The sequence below is a fragment of the Oncorhynchus masou genome, chromosome 22 (genome assembly GCF_036934945.1).
Source record: "Oncorhynchus masou masou isolate Uvic2021 chromosome 22, UVic_Omas_1.1, whole genome shotgun sequence".
NCBI classification, from domain to species: domain Eukaryota; kingdom Metazoa; phylum Chordata; class Actinopteri; order Salmoniformes; family Salmonidae; genus Oncorhynchus; species Oncorhynchus masou.
In genome coordinates this window covers 21,191,647-21,204,737 of record NC_088233.1, presented here as the reverse complement: position 1 = coordinate 21,204,737, position 13,091 = coordinate 21,191,647, and the positions used below count along the sequence as shown (strand labels likewise).

Here is a 13,091-nt window from a genome sequence, read left to right as displayed (position 1 = left end):
TCCTTTGTCGTCCTCTGTGGTTTAACCGAATTCCTGCATTGTGTAGAAATAATGACATTGAGAGAGTTTCCTACCATTATGTAGGGTAGTTGGCAGAGTCCCAGAGGTCACAGTGCTGCCATGGCCCTCGTCACCTCCACACACACACTGGCAGCCCTCACACTTAAGCACACTAGCGCTGATCGCATTTAGTCGACTGGTCGATTGTTTGGTTGATTAGGCTGTTGGTCAACCAAGATTTCTTTAGTCGACCAGACACCTGTCTGATTCGCGCCTGTCTCAGTGAACTAATCCATTGTGTATGGTTATATTATCTGACGGTATTTTAATACCGGTGTATCGTAAAATAATACCGGTGTATACCGCCCAGCCCTACAACAGCCTAACTGTTAAATGTGCCTGGCTTTAGAAATCATCCATATACAGTGCCTTCGGAAAGTATTCAGACCCCTTGACTTGTTCCATATGTTATGTTACAGCCTTATTCTGAAATTGATTAAATAACAAATACTCAGCAATCTACCCATAATGACAAAGCATAAACATGTTTTTTTTGAAATACTAGCAAATTGATAAAATTTTAATGCCTTATTTACAGAAGTATTCTAACCCTTTGCTATGAGATTCGAAATTGAGCTCCGTTGCATCCTGTTTCCATTGATCATCCTTAATGTTTCTACAACTTGATTGGAGTCAATCTGTGGTAAATTCAATTGATTGCACATGATTTGGAAAGGCACACACCTGTCTAAAGTTGACAGTGCGTATCCGAGCAAAATCCAATCCATGATGTCGAAGGAATTGTTCGTGGAGTGACAAGGCACAGATCTGAGGAAGTGTACCAAAAAATGTCTGCAGCATTGAAGCTCCCCAAGAACACAGTGGCCGCCACCATTCTTAAATGGAAGAAGTTTGGAACTACCAAGACTCTTCCTTGAGCTGGCTGCCTGGCCAAACTGAGCAATCGGGGGAGAAGGGCCTTGGTCAGGGAGGTGACCAAGAACCCAATGGTCACTCTGACAGAGCTCCAGAGTTCCTCTGTGGAGATGAGAGAACCTTCCAGAAGGACAAACATCTCTGCAGCACTCCACCAATCAAGACTTTATGGCTGAGTGGCCAGACGGAAGCCACTCCTCAGTAAAAGGCACATGACAGCCCACTTGGAGTTTGCCAAAAGGCACCTAATGACTCTGTCCATGAGAAACAACATTCTCTGGTCTGATGAACCCAAGATTGAACTCTTTGCAAAGTGTCACATCTGGAGGAAACCCTGCACCATCCCTACTGTGAAGCATGGTGGTGGCAGCATTATGCTGTGGGGATGTTTTTCAGCGGCAGGAACTGGTAGACTAATCAGGATCAAGGCAAAGCTGAACGGAGCAAAGTACAGAGAGACCCTTGATGAAGACCTGCTCCAGAGTGTTCAGGTCCTCAGACCTGGGGTGAAGGTTCACCTTCCAACAGGACAACTACCTTAAGCACACAGCCATGACAACACGGGAGTGGCTTCGGGACAAGTCTCTGAATATGCTGGAGTGGCCCAGCCAGAGCCCGGACTTGAACCCGATCGAACCTCTCTGGAGAGACCTGAAAATAGCTGTGCAGCAACGCTCCCCATCCTACCTGACAGAGCTTGAGAGGATCTGCAGAGAAGAATGGGAGAAACTCCCCAAATACAGGTGTGCCAAGCTTGTCGTGTCATACCCAAGAAGAATCGATTATGTAATCACTGCTAAAGGTGCTTCAACAAAGTACTGAGCAAAGGGTCTGAATACGTATGTAAATGTGATGTTTCAGTTTACATTTGTTAATAAATTCTGAAAACCTGTTTTGCTTTTTCATTATGGGGTATTGTGTGTAGATTTGAGGGGGGGGTTAAAAGTATTTAATACATTTTAGAATAAGGCTGTAACGTTACAAAATGTGGTCTGAATATTTTCTGAAAGCACTGTATATCGACAGAAGTAAGATAGATCTTGCATCTGTTGCCTGTGAGTGTTTTGTTTAATAGCCTTCTGATTCCGTGAGCACCAAGCATCATGCAATGTCAAAATGTTGGGTAAAGCAATTTCACAGATTCAACTGTTTTGAATTTTATTATTATGATAATCAATATAGTATTAAGTAATGTCGTTATCATTAGTAGTCTTTGTATAGTATCCTTGTATAACCACCATCGAGCTGTACGCCTGAGAGCGCATCCTGTTTAGTATTAATACAGTAACTTACTTAGGACTATATTTCGATAGGCTACTGTATCAATCAATCAATCATTAATTTGTTAATGCCATCACACAGCATACAGGACATGAATGCCTTGAAATGCAATCAAGCATTTTAGTTTTCAATTAAATAACGATCCTAAAAAATAAATAAACTGCAATTCAAGAATGCTTGCAACTGTTTTTAGTATGTTTTAATAAAGGCTTTATTTATCTTTTTTTTTGAACAGACTCTCTGGTACAGTTATTTAGTGTCATTTATACTGTTCCAAAAGATCCCCATAAATATACATCTAACAGCAACTGTTTGGCACACACAATACTCACTCAATGCTTGCTCCTATGCCCTCTTTTTTCTGGATCTCCAGTAGTTTCCACAACTAAGTCAAATGTCTTCCACAGATCTGACTTCTCCTTTCCCTCCTGAGCAACCAGTAAACATTCACCCATTTCGAGCTTCTTTTTCATGTCCTCTGCATCCATTTCGCTGTCACGTGTCATGGTGTTCATACTTTGTTATAACCAATGTATTGATGTGACTATGATAGGCTATAGGTCAGGCCTTATTTGTCACATGCATGCAATATTTCACGTAAAGAGAGTAAGGGTTGCGAGAAAAGGGAATGTTTTTTCAAAACAAATTCGGTAACAGAACTTTTCAGTCAGAAGCGAAAAAGAAACTAAATGGCTGTAATGATGTTGCAGCTTCCTCATGGACAGCCCAATAAACACTTATTGTGCTGTGGTGCCTTTTCACTGCCGTAGGGAGGAGAGCGAGACCACGTTCGCCAGTCACACACACTGACCATCTTGAGTCGTGTGTGTCTTTTGTTATCTAATCAAAGTGTGCTTAAAGCATCAGACAAGCTCAGTGCATATGTAGTTAAACTGTATTTGTTTGAATAACGTTATCTGTCTATATACGGAAACATTTTGACCAATTGATTGGTCGAAAGAACAGAACCAGACTAGGTCGACCCAAGATATTTTTTGTTGTTGTCAGGGACAGCCCTAAAACGCGTGCGCGCGCACACGCCTAACTGAATGGCCTGTCACTTGGTCCAGCAATATGTCTCAATAGCCAGCACACAACCCCACTATTATGCCATTGATTTATTACAACAGCTACTGTTCATTCAATGGCTCCCTTAGTGTTTCCATCTACACTAGTTGCACATTTGGAATAAGGCCCCTTTTAGGTCCCAAAGCCTTTCCTCCATTCATTCTGATGTTTCGGGGACTGTAATTGTAAGTTCCTGTCAGTTGTTCATTACAGCCATTATGCGCAACAAAGCGTGTGATGAAAGAAATCTGTGTGGTGACTCATCAGCTGTCTCTTTTAGGCTGCATCCCAAATTGCACCCTATTCCCAATCCCTACATAGTGCACTACTGTTGACTAGGGGCCCATATGACTCTGGTCAAAAGTAGACGGCCGTACAGACACGCTGTAGTGCACCCCTCTCTCAGCAGAGCCCATCCACTAGCGAATGGGTATATTAATTAGATAACTGGGACTTTTATTTAACCCGTGGTCACAGTTGATGTCCCATGACCAAGCTCATTGCAGTAGACTGGCTAATCACATACTCAAGTGTACACACACACACACACAAAACACACACACACACACACACACACACACACACACATGCACAAACACACACTTCACACAAACACTCACTTTCTGGTAGCCCTCGCCTTCTCATACATACTAGGCTAAAAAAACAAAAGCACACACAGGCAGGAACAGAGAATAAATGAAAGAACGCCACTCCACTGAAGCATAAGGCAGGAAAGATTTACAGTAACTTCAGTCTTGTGTGGGTGTGATGCTGTCCAGCAACTCTGCCATAAGTCTTCTATTGCCATAACTGTTTGTTTCTTCCTGGTAACTTCCCTGCCAATGCCATGTTCTGTACATGTTTCCCCATGCGTCACTTATGCTTTTAGCTAAATTTGATTATTCCTTTTATGAAAAATGGCCTTGCGTTTGGCAGTCACCAGGATGTTTTTCATTTCCTGTCCTGTCTTTTGTCACATGCACTATAGTTCCTGTTTTCCAAACTTCACAAAGTTCTGAGAGGGCGAGCGAGAGAGACAGAATGTTACAGCTCTGTGGCCCGGGATGTTTTGTCCGCTTCCAGCAGCTATCATCAAAGAGTTATGTAGTTCAGGGATGCAGCATTGGCCATGTGCCAGGGCGAGGGTACAGAGTTTCACCTGTTGCGTTGACAAGTGTGGGTGTACTGCCTGTCTTTGCTAACTGACCTTCGGGGTGGAGCTCTTCCAGAGGAGAGCTTCCATATGATTCCTGCCAGCTGGCCCTAAGGCCTCAGGACCTGGCCTTTCTTCTGTCCTCCTTCCTCTCCTCGGCTAACTGCTCTGCTCCACAGCAGGAGCAATGTTTTAGATTACATTTAGGAATTCAGCCTGCTGCAGGCCGCTGCTTAAGCACAGCCATGTCTCACTCTCTGTCGCTTTCTCTCTTTCTCCCTCTTAGCCTCTTTTCTTTTCCTCTTTCTGTATTGTTTCTTGTAATGCTCTATTCTAAAACTTTACTACACGTGAAGTAACTTCTCTAACAAATTATCTAACAAGGAAGTCTTTAATTTCCTAAGTTTACGTAAGCTTGTGGGAAGCTCTCTCCCATGTTGCTCCAGCTATGCCCCAGAAATGTTGCTGATACACACTTTCCAACCCAACTCCCCCACAGGTGCAGTGTGCACTCAGTGCTGATATATAGTGCATGCTATTATATAGGGCACTCATCACCTGGGAATGGCTGTGGAAGCTAATACTTACTAGCTAATACTTTGTGATTTTATTTTATTTCATCTTTATTTAACCAGGTAAGCTAGTTGAGAACAAGTTCTCATTTACAACTGCGACCGGGCCAAGATAAAACAAAGCAGTGTGACACAAACAACAACACAGAGTTAGACATGGAATAAACAAGCGTACAGTCAATAACACAATAGTGTGTGCAAATGGCGTGAGGAGGTAAGGCAATAAATAGGCCATAGTAGCGAAGTAATTACAATTTAGCAGATTAACACTGGAGTGATAGATGAGCAGATGATGATATGATAGTGGTGTGCAAATGAGCAGAAAAGTAAATAAAAACAATATGGGGATGAGGTAGGTAGGTTGGGTGGGCTATTTACAGATGGACTATGTACAGCTGCAGCGATCGGTTAGCTGCTCAGATAGCTGATGTTTAAAGTTAGTGAGGGAAACATAAGTCTCCAACTTCAGCAATTTTTGCAATTTGTTCCATTCACTGGCAGCAGAGAACTGGAAGGAAAGGCGGCCAAAGGAGGTGTTGGCTTTGGGGATGACCAGTGAGATATACCTGCTGGAGCGCGTGCTACTGGTGGGTGTTGTTATCATGACCAGTGACCAGCTGAGATAAGGCGGAGCTTTACCTAGCATAGACTTATAGATGACTTGGAGGTAGTGGGTCTGGTGCCGAAATATGTAGCAAGGGCCAGCCGACTAGAGCATACAGGTCACAGTGGTGGGTGGTATAACAGGCTTTGGTAACAAAACGGATGGCACTGTGATCGACCGCATCCAGTTTGCTGAGTATTGGAAGCTATTTTGTAGATGACATCGCCGAAGTCGAGGATCGGTAGTATAGTCAGTTTTACTAGGGTAAGTTTGGCGAGTGAAGGAGGCTTTGTTGCGAAATAGAAAGCCGATACTAGATTTGATTTTGGATTGGAGATGTTTAATATGAGTCTGGAAGGAGAGTTTACAGTCTAGCCAGACACCTAGGTATTTGTAGTTGTCCACATATTCTAGTTCAGAACCGTCCAGAGTAGTGATGCGGGATGGGCGGGCGGGTGCGGGCAGCGAACGGTTGAAAAGCATGCATTTGATTTTACTAGCATTTAAGAGCAGTTGGAGGCCACGGAAGGAGTGTTGTATGCCATTGAAGCTCGTTTGGAGGTTAGTTAACACAGATGTATCTAGAATGGTGTCGTCTGCGTAGAGATTGATCAGGGAATCACCCGCAGCAAGAGCGATATCGTTGATATATACAAAGAAAAGAGTCGGCCTGAGAATTGTGGATGACCCCATAGACTGCTAGAGGTCCAGACAACAGGCCCTCCGATTTAACACACTGAACTCTGTCTGTGAACTAGTTGGTGAACCATGCGAGGCAGTCATTTGAGAAACCAAGGCTATTGAGTCTGCCGATAAGAATACGGTGATTGACAGAGTCGAACGCCTTGGCCAGGCTTGGGCCTGATCCACATTAAGAAGTCATGAAACATCTCGCTAGGTGAGTGTTGAGCAGACAGGACAGAGCTGTCAGGTAACTGGGACCTTGATCTCCAAGCACACATTGCTTTTCACGTCACTTCCTGTTGAACGCGGAACAAGGTAGAGCTTGGTTAGTTATTTTGGAAAGTTTGTTGCGGTGAACGTCTATAGAAAAAGTTTGGTTACTAGATAGCTACCTTTTGAGTTTTGATCCTATGACTCGGGACCACTACTATCTGTCCAGTGATCCTGCCGAATAAGGCCGGGTCTGAGAGCTGCTTGGCTTAGAAGCTAGCCTAGGTGCTAGCTAGCTGCCTAATCAAGCCAGTGGTGTTTTCTTGAGGGCTTGAACGCAGCACTCGAAAGTTAGCCATTGTGGCTGGGACCGCGGATTGTCCCGGGGCTGTGGCTGTCTAGATCCCTGCTGTTTGTTGTTGTTTCAAATACATTTTGATGTCACATGTGCCTAATACAACTGATGTAGACCTTACAGTGAAATTTATACTTACAAGCCCTTAACCAACAATGGCAGTAAAAAAAAGTAAGCGAATACCACCCCATAAAAAGTGAAATTAAAAGTAACACAATAAAATAAGGCTATATACATGGGGTAATGAGGCAATGTGTGGGGGTACAGGTTGGTCGAGGTAATATGTACATGTAGGTAGGGGTGAAGTGATTATGCATAGATAATAAACAGTGAGTAGTGGCAGCGTAAAAAAAGGTGGTCGATGCAAATAGTCCAGGTAGCCATCTGATCTTTAGCAGTCTAATGGCTTGGGGGGTAGAAGCTGTTAAGGAGCCTTTTGGACCTAGACTTGGTGCTGCGGTACTGCTTGCCATGCGGTAGCAGAGAGAACAGTTTATGTTTAGGGTGGCTGGAGTCTTTGACAATTTTTAGGGCCTTCTTCTGACACTGCCTAGTATATAGGTCCTGGATGGCAAGAAGCTTGAACTCAGGGATGAACCAGGCCGATTGCTCTCGATGGTAAAGCTGTAGAACTTTGTGAGGATATGAGGACCAATGCTAAATCTTTGTGAGATGCAGAGTAGATGAATAGATCTCCACATGTGCGGTTCCCACCATGAAGCATGGAGGAGGAGGAGGTGTGATGGTGTCGGGGTGCTTTGCTGGTGACACTGTTTGTGATTTATTTAGAATTTAAGACACACTTAACCAGCATGGCTACCACAGCATTCTGCAGCAATATGCCATAACATCTGGTTTCCACTTAGTTGGACTATGGTTTGTTTTTCAACAGGACAATGACCCAACACACCGCCAGGCTGTGTAAGAGCTATTTGACCAAGAATGAGAGGGATGGAGTGCTGCATCAGATGACTTGGCCTCCACAATTGCCTGACCTCAACCCAATTGAGATGGTTTGGGATGAGTTGGACTGCAGGGTGAAGGAAAAGCAACCAACAAGTGCTAAGCATATGTGGTAACTCCTTCAAGACTGTTGGACAAGCATTAAGCTGGCTGAGAGTGCCAAAAGTGGGCCAAGCTGTCATCAAGGCAAAGGGTGGCTACTTGGAATAATCTCAAATATTTTGATTTAACACTTTTTTTGGTTACTACATGATTCCATATGGGTTATTTCATAGTTTTGATGTCATCACTATTATTCTACAATGTAGAAAATAGTAAAAACTAAAGAAAAACCCTTGAATGAGTAGGTGTGTCCAAACCTTTGACTGGTACTGTATGTAAATTGTAAAGCCTTTTGTCTGTAATATCTTTTTCGTTATGTTTCGGACCCCAGTAAGACTAGCTGTCGCCATTGGCGTTGACTCATGGGGATCCTAATAATCAAATCAGATGACAAAGACCGCCTTCAGAGAGCCAGGCAAGAAGGCACACAGGCACACGCGCACACACACCTCTGTTTCTTAGGGTGCCTAAACACATCCCTACATTTCCCTGTCTCTACTTGTCAGTGTCTCTATCTCGTTTGTCTATGCAGTGATCAGTGTATGATAATGAAGTTGTGGACAGTCACTGTTCTGTTTTATATGAATGAACATGAGTCAAGTGAAAATCTTTCTGTAAAGAGGGTCATCTTATATCTTGTATCTTATAAATCCTTTTTAGGAAGGACCAGAACCTGCTGTCCCCGGTTAACTGCTGGTACCTGTTGCTGAACCAGGTGAGGAGGGAGAGCAAGGACCACGCCACCCTCAGTGACATCTACCTGAACAACGTCATCATGCGCTTCATGCAGATCAGCGAGGACTCCACACGTCTGCTCAAGAAGGTGAGACCTGTCATGTAGTTTGTACTCTGACCTGTGACCTGGCTAGATGCGGTCACAGAGAGGCTAGAGGTCAGACGAGGTGAGATCCCAGTGATCTCACGTAAGGAAGTGCAACTGATTAGGGACAGGAGTTGTTCCTTACCACTTGTCTTTAATTGATCATGGAGCTCTCCGGTACCTCATTATGTTGGATAAATCCTGGGCTCATTCACATAGTCAGGACAAAACTGTTCCCTGCTGCTAATTATACATTTATCAATCTACAGCCTTAGATACACTGGACTGCTCTCAGAGATTTGATGTATGGTTGGGTGTATCAGTGGACTATTATGTTTCAAGTTGTCTGATGACATTTTGATGGCAGCTCAGTTGCTGGGTTGTGTACAGAGGACCCTCCTCATCCCACACTGCCCTGATCATAAGCATAAACGGCCTACATCAAATCAAATGTATTTATATAGCCCTTCGTACATCAGCTGATATCTCAAAGTGCTGTACAGAAACCCAGCCTAAAAACCCAAACAGCAAGCAATGCAGGTGCCTAACAATGCAATACCTAACCCTCCCATCTGAGGTCTGACCTCATGACAGAAACCCTGTTACTAATGTTGCTGCCACCTGTTTCACTCCTGCCACAAAGAGGACAACTCCCTACCAGATTATGAGCTCTCCTATGCACCAGGAGTCACATGAACCATCCACAGCCCTGAAAATGACAAACCAGGGCCTGTTTCAATGGGGTGCTTTGTATCAAATGTTTCCTATTTCTTTCTCTTTCGTTGAGGGGTCTTTAAATCTGTCTGCTAGATTAAGACTAAACAAAAGGGGTATTTTATTTATGGTAGAAGTCATTATCGTCTCAGTGATTTAAACTGGTTGGTACAGAGGACTGGTCTACACACTAACAACACACAGACAGACAGACAGACAGACAGTGTTTTGTCAGATGTTTCTCCCCACTCAACCCACATTGCTAATTTTGAAAATGATAGTCCACTAAACTCATCAATGTGTTCCCCTCCTGCAATGCAATCAAAGCAATTATACTGTATGTATATACATTTTGGATATTTAAATAAAGACTATACTGTACTTCATTCTGTTAGTTGGTACCTGAGAAGCATTGATAAGTGAAAATATAATGTATGAGGTTTAGTTCATAGCATCCCTCATATGAAGACGTTTGCATTCAGACATTACACACAGTGCATGAGGGGAGAAATGATTATCCCTCCTTATTGCTCCACCAATTATAATTGTTGGTTGGCCTTGAACACAACATGCAACGACTGCTTGAACACAACAGGCAACGACTGCTTGAACACAACAGGCAACGACTGCTTGAACACAACAGGCAACGACCTGCAGTCACCGGACACTGTCAGGTCTTCAGTGTTTGTGACTGTGTGGATGCGTTTCATGCATGTGTGTGTTTGTGTCTCCCCTCTGGCTCGTATAGTGACGTTTGGCAGCCAGGGGCCAAACCAATCGGCATCCTCCTGGTGGGGGAGGAGGAAAGAATCTGTAACAGGGGAGCAGAGACACCCCTGCCCTCTAATCAGTGAGTCCGTGTCTTTGATCTCTCCATTAACGAGAGACAAACACCGGGGGAGGCCCCCCAGTTACAACACAGTTACTACAGCTCCTCTTCTTTTAACACGAGAGGGCTGCTGTTTTGGCATCCTGGCATCAAAGACTAGTGTTTTTATATTTTCAAATTCCAAAGTTTTCTACCTTTTTATGTTATGAGGTGTAGCTGTATAGAACCTTAAATTAAATATCCTAACAGTTGACCATTGGCTTGTGTTCATGCTATGTTTATTTATGAATAGTATTGTGCACAAGAAAGTCGCAGCTTACCTCGATTTGTCTTTGTTCGAAGGAGAAACCTCTAAATACAAGTTTTGTCACTCAGTCCATTCATGGTCGGGCAGGTCTTATCACATGTATTCTCTTTTCATTATTCATACAACTCGCTTTTTGTTTTACTTAGTCAGTCCTCTTTTATTTATGGAAGTCCCATTCTGGTGGAACTACAAGGTGAATTTCTCCCAAGGCTTGAAAGCCTCATCTGTATAGAGGGAGGAGAAAGGAAGTTATTAGTTTGTCAAGTTACTCCATTGCACACTCCTCCATTCATTCACTACAGAGGTAGGAACGAAGGGTGAGGGAAACTCAAAACTGCACCAGGTACCACTAAATTGCTCTTGGCATTTGATCAAGCACAGTGTAAAGTGTTTTAACACTTCATTAGGATTAGAGCTTGACAATTTACTGATTTACTACCCCGCTTGGTCCATTACTAGACTAACTCCAATGACTGTTTCTGTATAGTATATGAGTCAATATGATTTGTGTAGCCTCTCACTAGAGTCCCAGTGTGTTTCTTCTGCCATATGGAGCAGCCACCAGAAATTGACTCCAGGGTTATGTACAGTCCCTCTCTGGGGACTAATTAATGTTGGAGGCAACATGAAACCCATCACCCCTGGGGGGTGCTCAGTGGATTCTTGTCTCTTCCTGTCTCACTCAGATGTGGTTAGCATCACTCATAAACAGTGCACTTAAAAGGGGAAGCCCATTTGTGTTAGTCCTTTAATAAATTATCTGTGTTGGAAAAACCCCAGTTGACATTCCCCTTTAAATAATAGAAGACCTATAAAGGTAATCATAACATTGTGCGTGTGTGTGTGTGTGTGTGTGTGTGTGTGTGTGTGTGTGTGTGTGTGTATGTATATGTATATATATATATATATATATATATGTGTATGTATGTGTATTATATATATATATATGTGTATTATATATGTGTATTATATATATATATATATGTATTATATATTTATATATATTATGTATATATATATTGTGGCAAACCTCTTCAAGGTTAGGAGCGTTTGTCACAAACTAAGTGGTAAACTGTCACCAAATCACCCAAGAATGAGAGTTCTTTCGAACAGGACAGTACCTGTGTGTTTGTTTCTCCGTCCTGGTCCACCCAGGCCGTAGGCGAGGTCAAGGATAGCAGGGTTTGGTACACGAATCGGGTTCTCGGTAGGTCCAGGTCCAAACGCCAACAGGTACGTCCAAAACAGTCCAGCTCATACACGGTAAATCCAGCCAATCTCTATTGTCTCTTTCTCTATTGTTCATAGATCCTTCCAGCACTCTCTTCTTCTCTTCCTGGTTTTTCTTGACCCTTTATCTGTGGGTTGGCTCCACCTTCTGAGGGTTCCCCTTGCTTCTGGGACTTGTAGTTTTGGTGGTCAGCCATTTTGTGATCTGTAGTTCTGACAGGGGTGGCCATTTTAGTGGTCGGGCAGAGCCCGTTTATTAGTTCTGCTCTCACATATCTGCCATTTACCACTCGACCCCCTTCTTTGCCACAATATATATATATATATATATATATATATATATATATATATATATATAGTACCAGTCAAAAGTTGGGACACACCTATCCATTCAAGGGTTTTTCTTAATTTATGCTATTTTCTACATTGTAGAATAATAGTGAAGACATCAACTATGAAATAACACTTATAGAATCATATAGTAACCAAAAAAGGTGTGTAAAACATCAATATATATTTTATATTTGAGATTCTTTGAAGTAGCCACCATTTGCCTTGATGACAGTTTTGCACACTCTTGGCATTCTCTCAACCAGCTTTATGAGGTAGTCATCTGGAATGCATTTCAATTAACAGTGAATTTGTGGAATATCTTTCCTTAATGTGTTCGAATTTGAGATTTTTGTTTCCAACCGCCGTGTCTTTGCGAGACGCAGAGTAGGTGAATGGATGATCTCAGCATGTGTGGTTCCCACCGTGAAGCATGGATGAGGTGTGATGGTGTGGGGGTGCTTTGCTGGTGACACTGTCAGTGTTTTATTTAGAATTCAAGGCACGCTTAACCAGCATGGCTACCGCAGCATTCTGCAGCGATACGCCATCCCATCTGGTTTGCGCTTAGTGGGACTATCATCGTTTTTCAACAGAACAATGACCCAACACACCTCCAGGCTGTGTAAGGGCTATTTGACCAAGAAGGAGAGTGATGGAGTGCTGCATCAGAGTTGGACCGCAGAGTGAAGGAAAACCAGCCAACAAGTGCTCAGCATATGTGCGAACTCAGACTGTTGGAAAAGCATTCCAGGCGAAGCTGGTTGAGACAATGCCAAGAGGGTGCAAAGCTGTCATCTAAGCAAAGGGTGGCTACTTTGAAGAATCAAAAATATATTTTGCTTTGTTTAAAACTTGTTTGGTTCCATATGTGTTATTTCAATGTTTTGATGTCTACAATATTATTCTACAATGTTGAAAATAAAGGAAAAA

General features: G+C 43.0%; 1 protein-coding gene across 4 annotated transcripts in view; it reads left to right on the top strand.

Moving 5' to 3' along the window:
• LOC135509168 (SLIT-ROBO Rho GTPase-activating protein 1-like) overlaps positions 1–13,091 on the top strand; it is a 162,317-nt gene that overhangs the window by 57,754 nt on the left and 91,472 nt on the right. For all 4 annotated transcript variants that reach the window (XM_064929598.1, XM_064929597.1, XM_064929596.1 and 1 more), the window contains exon 3: positions 8,589–8,751. In XM_064929598.1, coding sequence (XP_064785670.1) covers positions 8,589–8,751 — 163 coding nt within the window. The remainder of the gene's footprint in view (positions 1–8,588; positions 8,752–13,091) is intronic.